The sequence below is a fragment of the Haemorhous mexicanus genome, chromosome 7 (assembly GCF_027477595.1).
Source record: "Haemorhous mexicanus isolate bHaeMex1 chromosome 7, bHaeMex1.pri, whole genome shotgun sequence".
Lineage (NCBI taxonomy): Eukaryota > Metazoa > Chordata > Aves > Passeriformes > Fringillidae > Haemorhous > Haemorhous mexicanus.
The window spans coordinates 36,741,338-36,760,177 of NC_082347.1; the positions used below are offsets into that span (position 1 = coordinate 36,741,338).

Below are 18,840 nucleotides of genomic sequence, written 5' to 3' on the forward strand. Positions count from 1 at the left end.
GAATTATTATTACATCTCAAATTTAGATCAGTGTAAGAGCTTGTATATTTAAGCTGATTAAAAAGCTTTCAGTTAACTAAAACAAGCATTTGGATTGGTTTAACACTGCTAAACAGGAAGCATTAAGTCTCAGAATGCACTTTTACTTGCTTGGCCAAAATTTACATCACAGTCCAAAAACAATTTAAAAAAAAATAGTGTGAGCACAATGCAAGATATTTAAAAAAACAGATCAGCAATTTAGGAAAATTATAATTAAAGGTACAATTCTGCATTCATTTATTTCTTATGTATTTATATGAACTCTAGAAAGCTGTGTTAGGTTTTTATATTTTCCCTGTTAAGATATTTTTGAACATGGTATAATTCTGGAAATCCGTGAGTATTTCAAGCCAACCCTTTAGGTGGATAAAGAGGTTTGAAATGTGGTCATTTTTAAATTCATCACACAAGTGACCCAAAGCAAATATTCTGCATACTTCCTAACAGCTTCATTATTAATGGCCTAACATAAAATTAATTGATTTAGTCTAAAATAGTACAGATAGCTGGGCAAGAGCTGTTTTTTGAGGGCTTGGGTTTCTGTTAAAGCACATTTTCAAAGCATAGAACACTGATCCTTGCAATTAGATCAAGATCGTCACTTGACAAATACCATTACTCTTAAGAGCAATTACTGCAAAAAAGAAAACAGCTTGTTTAATAAATGATACTTTAAAAAGTTTAATGGAATGCTGCTGGTGTGTTTGGCATCAATTATCAGCATCATTCTACTTTTCAGTATATAACAAAGGCCAACTGTATCTAACACCTTTAGAGGCAGTTCTTCCAGATGCCTAAAAAAACCCCAGAAATTATGGACAGATTGCCTGCAACTTCTGGACAGGAACACTTGGAACTGAGAGAGATATTGATGCAGGCTCATGGTGTAACCTGTGTGTTTACACATACAAACATGCAATTTGCCTTTACAATCACTTCACCAGAGGTGCAGCACTTGCTTCCTTCCACACAAAAGTTTGCAAAGCAATATAGTTTGTAAACCATAGTGTGAGATTTATGATGTTATACTGCAGAAACCTGTTTAGCCCCCAATTTACAATCCTGGCAATTGTATTCAACTCTGTCATCATAACTAATTACAGCTAACTGCAGATTACCATATTGCAAACTCTCATCTGTGTGAAAGAAATATGATGTTAAAAAAAAGAATCAAATATCCCGAGGGCTAATGAACAAAAATGCACTATTCCATCGTGGACTGCAAACCTGAACTCTTCGAATTGCTGCTGTAAAACTTCAAATTGCTATTTGTTGGCAAGTTGTTTTAGCCCCAAGTACTTCCACAGTAAATCACCATTACACTAATACCATACCCTTGGCCTGAAACATATTAATCTTGGTTAACAATAACTGACATTTACATTACCAATTCAATTCAGGCATTGTGGTGACTAAACATATATGCAAGAGCTTCAGGGAGAAAAGTTATTAGTTTTGAATGTGTACTTTCTTTTCACTGGGAACAATTTTGAAGAAACATTATCATCAGTTCTTGTTATAATCTTATAACATAAACATTCAAATCATAATTGATCTGTAAAACATTTGACTTAGAGTAAAATCTGCATTTGTATCTTGGGTGCAGTTAACTGTACAACATAACACTTCACATATTTTTCCAAGATATGTATTTATGTATTTTTATCTGGACTTTTAAAACCTGTGTTCTTAGGAAGGAAAGAAAACTAGGAACCTGAAATATTATGAAGAATGTGGCACCAGGATATGACCAATAGTACCAGATCCTTCCAGGAGAGGGAGGATGGACTTTTTCCCGGCTTTTTTTTTCATTTTTTGGTGTTTATATTTACTAAGGCTATAAATGCCCTTGGTTTAAAAAAGATAGGTTGGGTTTGCTCTTCTTGATCTATGATGGTGTCTTCCTCCAACTTACAAACAAATTTTGTTTGTAAGTTGGTGTAAGACAAGAAAAGAAATACTTACTGCATTAAGTCTGTGCAGCCCCAGAAGCAAACATACCCCTCTCTCCTTATACCCACACATTGCAGTACAGCACAAAACACATTTGGACCAAGGATTTTATTTCAACTACAGAGAACTCTCTACCAGACTCCAAATTTATCTGAAATGTGTTATCTTTAGCTTTCATTTCTAGGAGGAAAATTTAACACAGTTTTAATGTTTAGATAGTATTTTTGCTGTATTATTTATAAGAATGACAAAACAAGACAGTGCAGTTTAAAAACATTAAGATAAATACTAGGTATCTGATGTGTTGTGTTTTGGGGGGTTTTATGTTTAGATTTAATAAGCTGCCCACAAAAATTCTTCAAGTAACAACAGGTATTCGACTCCTGAGGAAAACAGGATGGACTACATGTATCCCATGTTGCTTTTTGTTTCCCATCTTTTCTTGGCTTCAAATCTGAAACAGAGTACAAAACCCACATTAGGAATGATGAGGGTATGTGTTTTAGGTATTTAACCACATTATTCTTAACAACAACAAAAATAACTTATTTTTAATACTGTAATAAAGACATGAAGACAAATACAGCCATACAACCACCACTTTATTTCTGATAAAGCCTCTGTACTTAAGTCTGATACACTCATAAAAAAGCCCACCAAAACCCAACAAGGTTAAACTAAACAAATAAGATTAGCACAAGCCTATTTCAACTAAAAAAAACATTTAACTGAGATTGCATTGTACACCCTTAGTGCCAATGAAACCACAAATGTTTAATTCCATACTCAAATGACTTACCCCCAAGCAAGCTTCTTTTTCTTTTGAGCTTCTTGGGCAGCCTCTGCTTCTTGCTTGGCTTTTACAAAGTTGCGGCAAGCGGCAGCTTTGGCAATTTTCACACCAAGCTAAGACATGAAAAGGAACAAAGGAAAACTGATTAGATGCAAATGGCTCATATGAAATTTAAGCCTCACAAATTACTCGGTCTGATATTGTTTCTCCAAAGTCAATAGTTACTAAAATATATTGCAAATATTAGGCTGACGATGCACTATAAGACTGGACAAACAAGAATGTCTCTTGAGGGAAACACAAAGGTGTAGGATCCTGGGCAAGCAATCCTCTTCACCAAATCCTTCATTTTCAAAACCAAAAGCAAATGGCAACAGCTCACTGGATACTTTTGCTTGGTTATTTTATACAGAGAGACATATCGAAATACACAGTTCTCCATTATCAGGACCAGTCTGTGACCTCAGCTATGCCAACACAATAGAATCAGGTCTTACAAGTGTCAGAAACACCCAAAAAGACATTTTTATACAGGAAGAGATGCTACCATGACACATTTTTCACTAGAACCACTAGACATGTTTTAATCAGTCTGTCCAAAAATACATGATGCAGTGTCCTTAGTGTCTATCTCCACAATTCAAGCTTTTAAACTGCAGGTGTGATATCCCAGCTTTTCATGTAGGTGAAAAATATCCATAAACTGATGCAGACTGTGAGAATTAAATTCACTTTAGTGAATGTCAAGCACAGGAGGGAAAGGCAGGGAAGAGTAAAGTAAAAAAGATGGGAAAAGATACAGTGAACTATGACCAGTTTATTTCTCTTAATCAGCACTTATAACTTGCAGTTATATTTTGTGGATGCTGCCTTGACTTGACATGATGAGTTATGAAAGAATTCATTCTCAGAAGTTACTACTATTCTTCAAGACAAGCATGCAATTCATTTACCCCAAATTACTACAAACTGATGTGGGCAAACAGGTTTTCCTTCAATCCACACCCAAACCTCTTGAAATTAACAAACAGTTATATCCAGCAAACTGGATATTCTAAATGTCCCCCAAAATGTCATGGGAGCATCAAAGAATGGGAGACCCAAGGGGAAGAATACTCTTTAACACCTTGGCTGAAGTTCTATTATTAATGATAATACACTTGAATAATCTGCAGCATCTATGCAGACAAATATTTACTCTGAGGAATGTTTTATCCAGGTAAGATGAGAGAGAACTCTAGAACACATCTGCAGGTGTAGATGCACTGACACATTTTCCACAACTATCCCATCAAACACACAATAGGTAGGTGATCATTTTGTTAACAAAGCAAAAAAAAAAAAAAAAAACAAACCCAAACCAGCATCACAAGCTCTTCTACCTTATGGTCCTCTCAGGGTTCAAGAATGAAGATAGCAGCCTTTAAGGAAAGGCAGCAAGCACAACTCAGCTTGTGCTTTGCTTGAGGCTCTAAATGCTGCCAACACAAGCCAGTTAGGAGCTGAGTAAAACAGTTTGAAAGAAAAACAGATATTTTCATAAACATAATATTTAAAAAGGAAAAACTGAACAAATGTCTCATCCACTATATGCATGTGTTATAAGGTCCCAAATATGTACCTTTGGAATCATCTTCATGCATAACATACTGTGACCAGCTACTTCAAAACTTTTATATTATCTACGTAATTTTCTCCTGAGCATTAACGTTTTTTATTAACAGTAATTCAATGCCAACATCTGAACTGCTAAGTTCCAGATCAAAGACCAAAACATAACATTCTTTTATTTGCATTGTCCCTTAATATAATTGTAGTATAAAAATACTTAAGAAAACTCACCTAAAATATTCAAAAATGTTTACTTTTAAATTGAAACAGGAGTAATTATTAGTTTAAACAATAGAGCAATCTGATGGCTGAAGTCAGTCAGCAGAACCATGCCTTTATTACAGTTATTTTACCCCCTAACACACGTGAAAATTAACTTTTACTGTGTGATGAATAACACAATCTCCTTAAAACATATTCTAGTGGCCTATTGAGCACTTATACACATACAAATATACACAAGGGAGCTCCTCTAAACAAGTGCTGCAGAAAAGTCTTTTTATCTGCATTTTCTGGAAGACAGAATGAGTTCTTCCATCTTTGAAAAGTACAGAAAAAATGGGATAATAAGAGCCTCTGCAGTATATGTGGAAGTAAATGCAGAAACATTTTGCAGCATTGTTATAATTTCTAGGCTACATAGGGTCAAATTTTTAAGATATGAAAACAAATGTTGCATATAAACACACACAAACATTTTAGTCAGATTAAATGTCTTCTGCTCCCACCAAACCCAGACATACATCTTCACTCCCTGCTCCCCCCCATAAGAAACCTATAAAAGCTTGGTCAATGGATTTTATATTTAAAAAGAAAAAAAACCATACTAACATTTCAGGTCATCAGATAACTCAATAAAATACAATCTTAAAAGAAGTAAGAAAGCATGAATAAAAATATATACAACAATTTCTTGTGTAGTCAAAGTATCAGCATTTTCCATATAGAACATCCAATATTTTGCTGCATTTTAATTAAGGTGTCTAAACATTATCACAAAGAACTGCAAATTGGTCAGAGCACGCAGTAAGGAAAATTAAGCTCTAAAGGCTTTTTATCACCATATTTCAGGAACCAAGGGTGTAAAATGTTCTAATTTGGGATATATTAAAAGCCATAAAAGGTCTTTCAAAAAGATTAATGGTACTTTGCTTGGATTTAAGATAAGGGCTTTAGCTGGTTGGAAAAGCAGGGCCCTGGCTAGACCCTTGAGGCATTCATCTTTACAGCCACTTGGAAGATTTGTAAAAGCGTCTGCATAACCTCAAGCAAACGCACTGCGACATTTTTTTTTTTAAATTCCTTTCAATTTTACAGGTTTAAAGTGTGTAAATCATACTGGGTAGTAAAGCTGATATAATGGTTCATACTTGTAACACTATATATATTTGTATTTTGAGACAAACTTAAAAAACAACTTAGTTTCGACAGGGCAAAGCCCTTTCCATTTTGAAGTTGACCAATAATCATGTCAAATATCTTACTCTAGATGTTTAATGCAGCATAAATGAAAATTTCCTACTCATCTGAAACTGTTACCTTGTAACAAATATCTGAAGCTTTGCTTCTTTTTGAACACTTTCAAGGCATTTATTTAAAAATAACAATTATCATACTTTCACTTTTTATGGAATAACAGGTCTCTATGAAAAATATTTATGCCATACTCTTTTGTTCTTTAATTAAATGAAAACAGATGTTTTCTGAAGTAAAGCGGAACCATTACTGGAGTACTTAAAGTGTTAAGGTCTTTAATTTTTATATCAGTTTGGTCTACAATTCCTGATTGTCTTTACTCAAGCTCAACATTAATGTCAAGCAAGTTACCTAGGAGACGAAAGAGATCAAAGAGACAAAAAACCCTCAAATGTCTGATTAATCAAGCCTGCAAACAGCTTATTTCTTTTAGCCTGCATGCAAGTATGAAAATGAGATTCTGGGAGCCGTACATTGTGCAGATTTGTTCATTCTTATCAGAACAAAGCCAGCGGCAGCTTATTTCATGGATCATTGGCACTGTCATCAGTGCTACACAGAACGGGTGACAGCTCCTCATTTTGAGGCTTGAACAAAATTAGCAAAAAGTCGGCACAAATTAGCCTCTCATCTTTTTAGTAATATGACATTATTCATTTACTTTTTATCCAATTTTTAATTTTTTCCTTGTCAGCTATCCCTTTCTAGTGTTTCTTGCACAGCATCATAAAACACTTTTAAAACAAGCAAAGAAATGGCTGAAGTTGAAATAGAATGTAAAGCTCAGGCAGAAGAGTAAACATTTTTATTAAGTTGCAACAGAATCTACTGTAACTTCCAGAAAACTTCCTTGCAAATCAGGACATTTAACATTAAATATCACAAAGCAAAGACTTGCCTTTAAGACAGGACTGTAAAATGTAAATGCTGAATGATACAAGTACGAGACAACGGAATCAAGAACTGCTCCAGAAATACTGAGGTATGAAATACAAAATATTAAACCTACAAAAGCTCCAACAAAACATCTATATTCAAACAGGTCCTGAAATATCCTGTGATCATAGCAGAGAAGCCAAACAGCCTTTTAATATAGTGTTACAGTTTCTCATCAAATATGAATCTAGTTATTTCAGGCTTGCCTCTAGCAATGATTTTCTCCTTTTATGTTATGGAATGTTATCCATTGCTGACGTATATAAAATATATAAAGCAAACAAGAATACCGAGTGGATTTTGCAGTGAAAATTGTCCCCTTTCAATGATGTGCTCAACTTCCCCTTTAAAATACTTTGTAATACCTTTGTTGTATTTTTATGCTGTGTATTACAACATCACATCATATTTGGATGACACAGGAATGGAGCAAGGACAGAAAACTGTTCTAATATTAAGTTCTTTGCTAGACTTAAGCATTTAAATGCAAGTAACTTCCTCCATTCACGAGAAAACACAGCATTAAAAAATTAACCATAAGCTGTTAGATGCTTTACAGAGCCCCCTTATAACAAAGGCAGTTTTAAAAAAAGAACTGTAGTACTGTTTTCAGCAATTTCTTTATCTCTGTTCTTCTAAGTAAGAAAGCTTATTAACAAGCTTTGAACTTAAAATCACATTTACAATAATGTGCCATCAACAGTTTTATAAGCTAATTAGAAAAAAAGATTAATTAATGACTGGCTGCTAATAAAATGGCAATCATGAAGAAAGAAACCAAGGGTGCTAAGCTTCAACTACCACCAATTAAGAGCTAATTACAAACAAATTATATATGTGTTTTGCTGTGGGCTTTAATTTACTAAAATGGTTTTAATTAAAAGAGAAAACATGCTGATTAATTGAACTGCAGAAAAAATCTACAGTATAAACTGTGCTTTGTCTGTCTCTTTAATTAGACTTGTAACATCTGAAATCTTTTTTTAAGGTTTGTTAAGGAAAAGATATACATAATTAAGGGAGCATAAGAATGTAATTCTAGGTGATAACCCTGCCATGTTCCAAAGGTTAAAAGAAAACCACCTCAATGAAGAGGAGTATTTGGAAGCACCTTCACTAAGGTAAGAAAGGAAATCCTTCACACATAAAAAAACCTCTTTTTTTTCCTTTTTTTTTGGTGGGGGGGACAGTTCTTCCACAACAAGAGTTCCAAGTTGATTTGTGCTTTGTTACACTCCACATAAACCTGCATCACTTCAGGTACCTAAAAACACTGTGAGAAATTGTGAACGTTGCACAGAACTTAGAAATTTTATTTTACCAACAGAATAGCGTCAAGTATTAACTCCTGTCCATCTCTGACAGTAATGTCATCACAACCAACCATTTCCTACCCAGATTCTCACATGGAAACCAGTTTCCAGAATGGTTCTCAGCAGTTATGACCAACAAACTGCCTTGTGTACTTCCCTTTCTAATTTATATGACTAGAGGTTACCTGCAGACAGGAGATACTAATTTGATCATGAGAAAATGGTCAAAACTGATGAATCAAATTTTAAAGACAACAGCAGGACCGATCTTGCTGTAACATGAGGATGATATTCCAGTGAATAGCCAATTAATTTCATCAATTACAATGTAGATCTTTCGTTTCAGTTGGATTAAATACCAGTGTCCCCATAAATTGCAGGTTTTTAAGTCTTTCCCCAAAATGCCAGAAGACACTAAGCCAGGCACTCAGGAAGTGCTGTCAAAAAGTCTGGGGTATTTAGAGACTGACAAGTGCTACAGCAATTTAGCACACTAAATTACAAAATATTTTAGAAGTTACTTTTGACAGGTAAGTCTAATATGGTCAAGATTATATAATTGTGTTCAAGTTACAGTCCTCAGGCTAATGTGTTCTTAGACAATGTGGCACCTGCCTACCAGGCAGCTCACACAAAAAAGCCCCACCAATATGTGCAAAGTTTGGGCTTTAGTCAGATTAGTTCTCACAGTATTAGAGCCATAAGAAATCTGTGTTCTGCATTTCACAGAAAAAAACCAAAGCATGATTTGAACACAGAAACACTATGAAAAAAAAGTCTCTCTAGGGGGAAAAATAAATGTAAGGAGTGGTGGTGGGGAATCTTTCAAGATTTTTCAGTTTACCTATGAAAATAATTTTTACAAGTATCACTTCAGATTGAAACTGATTTACAGCAGAGTGAAATTAGCAGATATCTGCACATACCATCCTTACTCAAAGGGATAAAGACATCCAGCTATGTACAGTCACAGTGCTCTAATTTACCAACATTTATTCTTTAAAGAAATCTAGGTGGATTCCTACTAACACAGTAGGAACAATTTAATTACATCTCAAGATAGAATTCCAGAAAAATTTTTACAAAGCTTTAAGAAATTGACATAATTCCAAGTGTCTGTTCCCAGCTCCAAGTATCACAAGGATCTGTTACGATTAGATCTCAGCTATCCTACCCTAAGGCATCACTAAAAAAATCTTGTCATTTCAGCCCAGATAAGTGTTCACATGAACTTTATTCTCTTAATAACTTTCATTCTAAAAGGCTCAGATTTTTTTTGGGTAACCCCTACATTAACATTTCTATTGGCATCACTCAAGTGAAATAAGTCATCCTTAAATGCAATGTCCAAACAACAGCTTTAGGTATGCCAGGCTACATCTGAACAGCCCAACTATAAAACATGAAGGACTCTGCCCATGCTGGAAGCCCTGGAATGTGATAACAAAGACAGCAACTGGATTACAATAATAAACACTAACTGTGCATATTGTACCATGCATGCTGCAATGAACTGCTAATTTTTTTAATACTAATAGTACTGTACTGCAGGTATTATAGGAATAATTCAGTAGTCTAACTATGCTTGAAGCTCTACAGTGAATTAAGGAGTATGACCCACATGCATTATTTTGCTGCTCAACACATTTGTTATAAAGCAGTGTTGATCTTGTAATTGCATCACAGCACTGAGGTGCTCCAGCCAGAAGCTGAAGGAGCAGAGTTACTGAAGGCCTAAATTATTCTCTGCCACATAATGCAGAGATGCCCGTATTTTTTTTCAGGAAAATCTTCACTTGTGTATAAAATAACAAAATCAAGAACTTCAGGATCACCAGACCTCTCAGGGAAGCAGAACACCCCACAAGAGAACGTGCTGTGGGGATGGCCAAAAATGCCACAGGTAGAAATCTGCTACCCTGATGACTGACAGCAGGAGACAAGGGGTAACACTTGGCAGTGAGGTTTGTCCAGAGATTGGACAAAAAATTCAGCAATGTTATACACACAGTTCATGTTTAGAATAGAAATGCAACTGCCAACAAACAAGGGGGAACACACCAGCCAGTCCCAAAAGCTACATATGAATCCACCCATGCAGCCACCAGTTAATACAGCCTCATGCAGGAGGTGGTCAAGTTCTAATTCTCACTCCAAAATCTTGAATGGTCCTGGATTGAGAAGATTTGTTTTAAAATCAGCATTTGTGTGTATTTGTCAAAACAAAGAAAACAACAAATAATATATTGCCCAAAGGCTCATTTAATGCAGCGCAGTAGCATTTTCCTTAAAGAACCTGCAACAAGTACCACCTGGAAACCTGAAGACCCAAAACCTTAAAGCTGTATCATTTAGGTTTTTAGAATGCAATTTTCCATGATGCACTGACAGCTGCTAGATTATGCATATTGCCTAAGTCATCACTGATTTTAAATGAATCTGATTTTAAAAAACCTTTTCTCACTGTGTCACAATGACAGGATATTGACAGCATCATTTTGACATTCCTTTGCTTTTTAGGACATGTTTCTACCGCCTATACTCATCATCTGTTTATTTTTGGCTTCATTTTTCTAAATACTGAAGCTGCCCTATCAGTTTCACAGGCTTATAAATGTTATACATCAAAAATTAGTTTCACTTATTAAGGCAGGAAACGGCTGTAAGAACTCTGGGATCTGTGCCTCAAAGCAAAAGCTTTATCAGCAGGTTCCAGTCACTGCTTCTTGCAAAAGAAAATGGTGCCGATTAAAACCCCATACACCTGATTTCAAAAAGAACACCTACCCACTGAACATTTCTCACATGGCTGCAAGGGGGGCTGCACCCCAAACACCACACAGCTGTTTCTCACACACTCTCTGTCCCCAGCCCTGTGACACCGCTCAAGAAAAATGAAAACTATACATAAAGAGATGAAGTTGAGATAAAAGAACAATAATTCATCCACTTATTACTCCACACTTCAGAAGTGGTGTACTTCAATACAGCCACAGTGCAGTTCCATGCCTGACTTGCTCACAGAGCTGTGCTGCATTTGCAAGTTAGAGGGATACAAATAGCCACATAATTTAAAATTAACTCACTTCTTAGAGGCATTGTGTACTAAAATTGACATTTCTGTAAACTGCTAAGAGAAGAAAAGTAGCAGTTGAATGACTACAACATGAAAGCAATATTTTATTAAGTACTTGTGTACAAAACAATGACTGTTCAATCAGCCTCTTCCATAATCAAATCCTCTTTTTATAGCTCTTCACTGAAACAGTCACTGTTAGAAGAATTTCCTTAGGAAAAAAAAGTATTTTAAAGGATCCATTAAAAAAAAGCTTCTGAAAATCACAAAGAAAAATGAACCTTGCAGTGAGCAATGGAGCACATCTCTACAAGAGCAGAGAACCCCAGTGAATTCACATGGATTCTGCCTCGACAGAACTCCTCATGAGAGATCAAGCCAGCCATTTGAGTTTTCCTTCTTTCAACATATTATTTGTTCAGACAAACCCACTTAACCAAAACCAAGTCAAGGCTGTGAATACTAATAATGTTTCAAGCATTTTGTTTTCAGAATTACAACATGCTAATATTTGAAAGTCAACAATTTGGAGCTAATGTTCCACAAATAATAATACACTGCTGGAGCACCTGGGATATGCTAGATGTTGTATAATCCCATGGCTACCAAAATCAGATAACAGTTTATCATAAATATTACAAAACCTTAAAACTTCTTACATTAATTTGTTTTTACAGTCAAACAATTTGCACTAGAACCTCAGTATGTTTTATTGATTATAATACTCCAACCACTTTAGAGGAGATGGGATAATGACATTTGTGAAGGAGAACAGCAAGTGTTTTTCATGTTGTACACATGAAAGGTAATAAAACAGTCAGAAGCTGGTCAGACTTAAATGGAACATCAGGGCACATTCCTACCACTGTCAATAGCTGTTATCTTTGCAGGCTGAAGTTTTGTGATCACTGGTGACAAGGCAGATAAGAGTCTAGTCATTAGAAACTGCCCTGAGTGACTAAATGGAGGAGTTTAATGATTTTGTAAGAACATTCACTGAGGAACAGTTACTTTTACCTAACCTCAGAGAACCTTAAGAACTGTATTTCCCACTTCAAAAGCTGTCTGTTTTTAAAGTCATCACAATATTGTAATACATTGCATTAAACAGATTTAAATCTGCAATTTTACATTAAAGCTTAGTTTAAAACACTGTATTTAAGAAACATTTAAAATATTTGTATGAGAATGAGAAGCAGCTAAAATTTGTCTTTGCTTTCCTAATCCTTTTATAATACCTTTGAATTTTCCAAGCATATACAGTGGACAGAAAATTGCCATTACTTCTGTAATTGCCATTACCTCTAAAGATGTAAGAATATTCAAGATAAAGGAATGAAAGCAAAACTTTATATAATTATTTTTTAGTCTATATCTAGAAGATTTATAGTTTAAATCATACTACTCGGATGACTTTAAAAAGATCACTTTTCCACTCACTGCAATAGTATTTTTTTTTCCTAACCTGGCTTCAAAACTGTTAAAACTATTTTATTAACCTAATTTTTGCCTCTGCATTTTCTCCCCTATGCACAACTAGCAGTGGGGAAAACAGCCTCTGTGGACTTCAGCTGCTACCACCTACTCTATGTGCACAAACTGAACAATTTCTTAGATGAACTTACTAGAGCTATCTGATAAATTCCTCACCAGTTTTAAGTATTCACTTTTGTGGCAAAGAGAGCCCAGCTTTCATGAAATTACTCAGCTACACCAACTATCAAGACAACATCTTGAAAAAACCGTTACTTTGCACTTGGTTTTAGATATGTATTTATACACTGAACAATTATGACAATGAGAAAACAATATCTAACACAGTTCTAAGGCTACAGCAGTAGTACAGAGAGACAACCATCTACTCCCATTCTTCTTCAAAATTCTTCCAGCCATCAACTCTTGACCACATAAATACACAGAAAAACAAGTATTGGCACACAACTTGGGGTTCATATGTCCTTATTTGCTCTAGGCTTGCTAAATCTCTACCGGTCTTCAGGCTTCCCAAGCTTATGGGAGAAGTAATGCAAAAAAAGTTAAGAGGCACAGGGAACTGAAATGAAGAGGAAATTCCTACTCCTGTCCTCCTGGCTTGCAACATAGAGAGATAACAAAAGCTCAACACAGATGACCAGATACCAGCTCCTCTGAGTTGTGGAGTGAGCAGCAGGGCTCTAAAGCAAGTACTTGGGAGAGTTCATGGATGTATTTTCAATTCTTAAACACAGCTACAGCTGTTCAAGCACTGCCAGATCAGCAGCAAAGTCCTTCTATCACTGACTGAATCTGCTCAGGAAACAGGAAAGATGCTGCAAACAACCTACAATGCTATTCTACCCATGACACTTTCAGCCCAGATGTGCAAAACAAAACAACCCCTCAGAGTTTTTGTTAACAGCCCACTTACCTCACGAATGGCTAATCTGTCACTCAGCTCCTCAGCCTTGGCAATGTCACCTTCAGCCACACACTTCTCTATGCTCAGCTCAAGGCCAGACTAGGGGAAAAAAAAAGTAAATGCCTTTAGAACAAAAAGAACATATTTAAAGGGAGTACCTCCTTTCTAAAAATATTTATTTCATAAAATTCTTTAAGACACTGCATAAACCTGTAATTTCTGTGTTCCACAAATCACTCTGTCTGTGTATTGTAATGGACAGTATAATTAAGAATTCACTGAGAGGCCGCCTGAGCACAAATCATTGCATTAGTTCCACCTTATGTGCAGGATAATACTATAGGTTAAAAAAATTACACGGGCTAGTTTATGCCTGTCACAATAAAATTTCATCTGAAGATCTGGCTTATCTCTTCCATCCCTGGAGCTTTCTAAACAAAATGTGAAATATATGTGTCAGGTAACATGAAGAATGGCAATTACCACTGTATCGTTACAGTTCTAAGATCTTATCTTTACCCAAAAAACAGAGTTCTGGCACAAAGCCACTCCACTGTGCTAATAAATTAAAAATTCTAGCAGCCCTACGGAAAACTATGAAAAAGCTTCAGGATTTAAAGGTTGTTTTCTTATTTTCAGAGGCAAACATAACTTGTTTAATGGCAACCCTTATGAATAACATAACAATAAAAAGTAACTATTTCCTGGAAATGATAGTTGTAAATTTCTGATGGAGTACAGACAGGTAGCATTGACTTCAGAATTTCACAAAAAACCTTACTCTCATAACAAAAGATCATTTACAGCCTGACTGATTTTAAATATCAGTAAACTAAAGAAAACACATTTGACAGTTCCATAACATACACTTAAGAGATAAAAAGGAAAAAGCTAATGGAATTCTTGAGAAACAGTGATCTGCAAACAATGCACTTGAGTTATTTCAGGTGGTAGATGAAAAAAAATACACAATTGGAATCTGCAGTGATGGCAAATTCTGTTAAAGATGCCTTTTCTGAAAATAGCAAGACATATCTTCCACTAGTGACAATATCCCTGAAATTACAATGAAACATCTGCATTTTAACACTTTGGGCCTCATTCCAGATCTACCCTGACCAGTTCAATGACAACTAAATAGCCCCCAAAAGTAAGAAGCAAACAAATCTTCATGACCTGCATGTAGAAACTTACTTTAAGAAAATGAAAACTACAAAAATTATCAAAAAGGAAGCTAACTGAACATTTCATGTAACAGAACTTACAGAGACCTTTATAAGAAATATTATAGAGCCAACAGCACTACCAGAAACTCCCAATGTAGTGAGATATCTTAACTTGTCCATTGTGTGTACCAATTACTTCAGATATGACTAGTTATACAGTAATATTTATGAACAGAATGTGTTATGAATCCATTCAAAATGTGTGCTAGGTTTGCACATTCAATTCTTGTAGCCACTGGTGTCAACTGAAGAATTTATTTGACACATTTTGGAGTTAAAAAACAATGAAGCAAAACAAAAGGAAAAGTTAAACAATGCATATGAAGTGTTCTGTCTCTCACAACAGGAAAACAGGAACAACAAAATCAGACAGGAAACAAGCCTGGATACTGTCTTAAAAGAAAGCACAGCAACCATTCAAGGACATTCATTTAAAAAGATCACAACATCATCCTTCCTCAGAGTGACTGGATTCTTTACCCTAAACAGCCTCAGTTTCCTGTCTGAGTTAAGGACAAGTTTTTTACTGCCAAATACAAGCTGACACTGCCCTTGTAATAACAGTCACCTTTTGTGGAGCCCTGCTGTCCACTGGTGATTCAAATCTATCATTGATTCCAAAGTATTGTGTAAGTTCTTTCCATTTGTCTTCATTTTCCAACTGCTGACTACTAAAAACAAACAAACAAACAAGTCATTACTATAACCACTTCCCTTTCCACATCTTGTAATATCCTGTTCAAAGCTAAAATAATCTCTTCCATTGGCAGACATGGTCTTTTTACCTATTCAGTTTTTTAAAAAAGTGAAATTAATTATTGCTCCCCCTTTGTGTAAGTGTGATTTCACAATCTTGAAAGCAAGCTGATAGAATCATAGAAACATTTAGGTTGAAAAAGTTCTTTAAGATTGAGTCTAACCATAAATCTAACACTGCCAAGGAGGAAAAAGAAGGGAAGGAGCAGGCTGAACAGGAGCTTGTATGAAGGAAGTAGGAAGAGCATTAAGTATATTAAAAGTTACATTAAATGATACATTAGTGTTGATTTTTAAAATCAAGCAATAACACCCCATCAAGCAATCACCAGTACAAATTCAGCCTGCCCAACAGAGACATTGAGCAAATTTAAAAGATATTTTACACAATGGTCAAAGCTAGGCTTTGGCTATGAATGTGGTCAGGCTTATTATAAGTTTTGCCTGCTACTAACAGACCTCAGGTAATCCCATTGACCTGGTTATACCTCTTAGCCACTTCATGGGTCTCTCTTTGTTTTGCTAAGGGGAAAAAAAAAGAAAAAAAATCCAACATTACACAGTGATACCCCACAGCATCCAATGAAGTTAACAGAACTCTAATTGGTCATGTTTCCTTTGAAAGATCAACACACTGGGTTTTTTACCCAATGATCATGTGGATTTAAACCACTCAGCTGTTATAAACTCCTGCCATATCTCTGAAGGTTTAACCAGAATGTGCAAAAGTAAGTTTTGTAGAACTACTGAAATACACTTAACCATTATAAATCAGTATTAATCGAGTAAGTTTTGCCTCCTTTAAAAGAAAAGGACAAATATATTACTTGCATTCTATATAGCAATCTATCTACAATCTCACTACAACCTTGCAAGTGATGCTTACAAGCAGAAAAATAAAATCCTAGATAACAGCTAGAATACAATTCTTCATTGAAAAAAAAAAAAACACAAGAAAGAAAACCTCCAAACCCCAAAATACCCACAAAACAGCATGTATTGATACTAATTTAATTGGAAAAAAAATTCTGTTAATCATTAAAAAACCACCTTTTCGGCGGCGCTTTCTTTTTCGGCATCTGTTTTCCTCTTTCACTTGCATTTTCATTTCCCGGTGTTTCTTCTGAAGCTCCACAAATTTCTACAAAATTATGAAAAACCAGGTCAGTATTTTTAATCCCCCCCCCAATTTTAAGAAATCACATAGAGAAATGTGTAATTACCCACAGTGCCTCGTGTTATCTACTACATCCCAATCTATAAATCCAGACCATGGGACTCTGATGGTGTTAAACTGGAATTGGTGTTAATCTTTCATCACCTCTCTCTGACTTTTTGCCCTCCCTACATCCCAGGACCATTCAGATCTGACAGTTCTCCCATGGGACGTGACACAGAACACATTTTTGCTTGTTGTGCACTCCTGAGCTATACCATGTATTTTTATTGCCTAGCTGGTAGTTTGTAATGCACAAATAGTGACAGCATGGTCCCTGCACAGCAGGCTACCTACAAGGACTGAGTGATGAAAGAAGGCAACTATTTTTTGCCAATTCTTATTTTGAATCCAAAGCCTAACACACATTGTTTTATTAAGGGCTTTTTCTTTTCCCCAGTCTTTACATGCAACTGCAAAATCAGGAGGTTATAGGAACTCTTGAGTCTCAATGCTTGCAGTTAATCCTACAGCAAGCAGCAGGGCACACCTCCCCTCCCTGGGTATGAAACACTGAGCTGTAAATCCTTACCAATGCAGAAAGCACCTACCTAGCAGCTCAGAGCCCATAAACCACTAAAAACACAAGTTTTATGCACCTGTATAGTTATGGCAACTCCTTGCTGTGCTTTCAATCACCACCAAACTACCACTTAATCACTTCCTTCCTAAATTCCTGTTCACTTTGCTTTAAACAATCATATTTAATCCAATTTCAGGTTTGTATATTGACTATTCAACAGTGAATTATTTTGCTCTAAAAATCAGCCACATGAGTGCACTGCATTATGCTCATTTGGAGACCTGTAATGATACATACATTCCAGATATTTACAGAAACTCCAGGAGGGCATGTTTGAGATTCACCTTCTTCATCTGTCACTAATACAAGAGGTTCACTGCTGGCATTACTTTCCTGTCCAGTCCCATGAACTCTTTCAGTGTCTTCTTTTGCATCTTGCTTTGAACAGGAATCAAGTGATTCGTCTCCATCATCAGAACTTAGATCAACATCACTTTCATTCAGTCCTGGAGGTAACAGCCCACTCCACATCTTCCAGTCTATATAAAGTCCAAACTATTTCAAGTCACTGCAAAGACACCAGGTGACCCATCCCAACACAAAAAAAACCTGCAGAAGAGAGAAACAGAAATAGCAAAACACGTCATCAGAAATATTTTTGCTTTTCCTACATAAATAGCACTACATGTTTTAGACAAGTACATTATAAAGGTCCTAATACTTACTATTTCAGAAAGAAGTTGATTACAGAGGCTGAGACTACTCTTTTATCCCCCACTCCTTCTCCATTAAAGTTGTGCTCCTATGCGTTTGCTTACAGCTCCTTTCAGTTTAGGGGCGACACTGCAGCAAAACGCCTCCACAGGGGCAACTTCCCGGGACAGCACAGCCACCTGCCCTTCCCGGGCCCCGGCAGGGAAGAGCCGGTGCGGGGAGGCGGCAGGCCGGGGAAGCGAGGGGAGCCAACTGCGGAGGCAGCGAGGCGAAATGAAACGCGGCTCAACGCCGGCCCAGGGGAAGGCAGCGGGCTCTCGCCGTGCCCCGGAGCCCCGCGGAGCCCCCTCAGCGCCGCCGCCCGCGGCCGTGTTTACCTGGCCGCCATCTTGGCACCGCCGGAACACCCCGCGAGCGGATTGGGCGGGGCGGCGCAGCCAATCAGCGGGCGCGCCGGTCGCCATGGCAGCGGGGCGGGGCGGCGCCGCGGGTGTCCCGGGGCGGGGCGGGGTGGTCATGGCGGGTGGCGCTGTGAGGGGAGCCCGACGGGGTTGGGTGGACAGCGTGTGCTGGCGAGGAGTTCTCGGAGTCTCAGAACCATTTAGGTTGGAAAAGGCCTCCGAGGATACGGAGTCCAACTTATGACCCAACGCCACTGTGTCCACCAGACCATGACACCGGGTGCCCCGTGCAGTCTTTCCTGGCGTTACCTCCAGGGCCGGTGGCTCCATCGCCTCCCTGGGCAGCCCTTTCCAATGTTGTCACCCTTTCAGTGAAAAAATTACTCCTAATGTCCAACTTAAATCT

General features: G+C 36.9%; 1 protein-coding gene across 3 annotated transcripts; it reads right to left on the reverse strand.

The window, feature by feature from the left end:
- Positions 1 to 2,088: 2,088 nt before the first annotated feature.
- On the reverse strand, positions 2,089 to 18,445 carry FAM204A (family with sequence similarity 204 member A). 3 transcript variants are annotated; one of them, XM_059852040.1, is made up of 8 exons: positions 18,045 to 18,442; positions 17,617 to 17,928; positions 16,631 to 16,721; positions 16,069 to 16,102; positions 15,393 to 15,492; positions 13,608 to 13,697; positions 2,795 to 2,901; positions 2,089 to 2,449 (listed from the first exon to the last, which is right to left on the reverse strand). In XM_059852040.1, the coding sequence occupies exons 2-8, from the start codon at positions 17,848 to 17,850 to the stop codon at positions 2,398 to 2,400; spliced, it is 708 nt and encodes a 235-aa protein (XP_059708023.1). In that variant the 5' UTR covers positions 17,851 to 17,928; positions 18,045 to 18,442; the 3' UTR covers positions 2,089 to 2,397. The 3 variants fall into 3 exon arrangements, with proteins under 3 accessions (XP_059708023.1, XP_059708022.1, XP_059708024.1); XM_059852039.1 differs by having other exon boundaries at positions 15,393 to 15,495; positions 18,045 to 18,439; XM_059852041.1 differs by lacking the exon at positions 16,069 to 16,102 and having other exon boundaries at positions 15,393 to 15,495; positions 17,664 to 17,928; positions 18,045 to 18,445.
- Between the last annotated feature and the right edge of the window lie 395 nt (positions 18,446 to 18,840).

Bases quoted from the DNA above. Each gene is read 5' to 3' on its own strand.
- FAM204A (XM_059852039.1), bottom strand. From the start codon at position 17,850: ATGTGGAGTGGGCTGTTACCTCCAGGACTGAATGAAAGTGATGTTGAT. The intron at 16,722-17,616 runs GTATGTATCATT...ATAATTTTGTAG, and splicing joins TTTCTGTAAATATCTGGAAT to AAATTTGTGGAGCTTCAGAA. The intron at 15,496-16,068 runs GTATAACCAGGT...GTTTGTTTTTAG, and splicing joins ACCCATGAAGTGGCTAAGAG to TAGTCAGCAGTTGGAAAATG.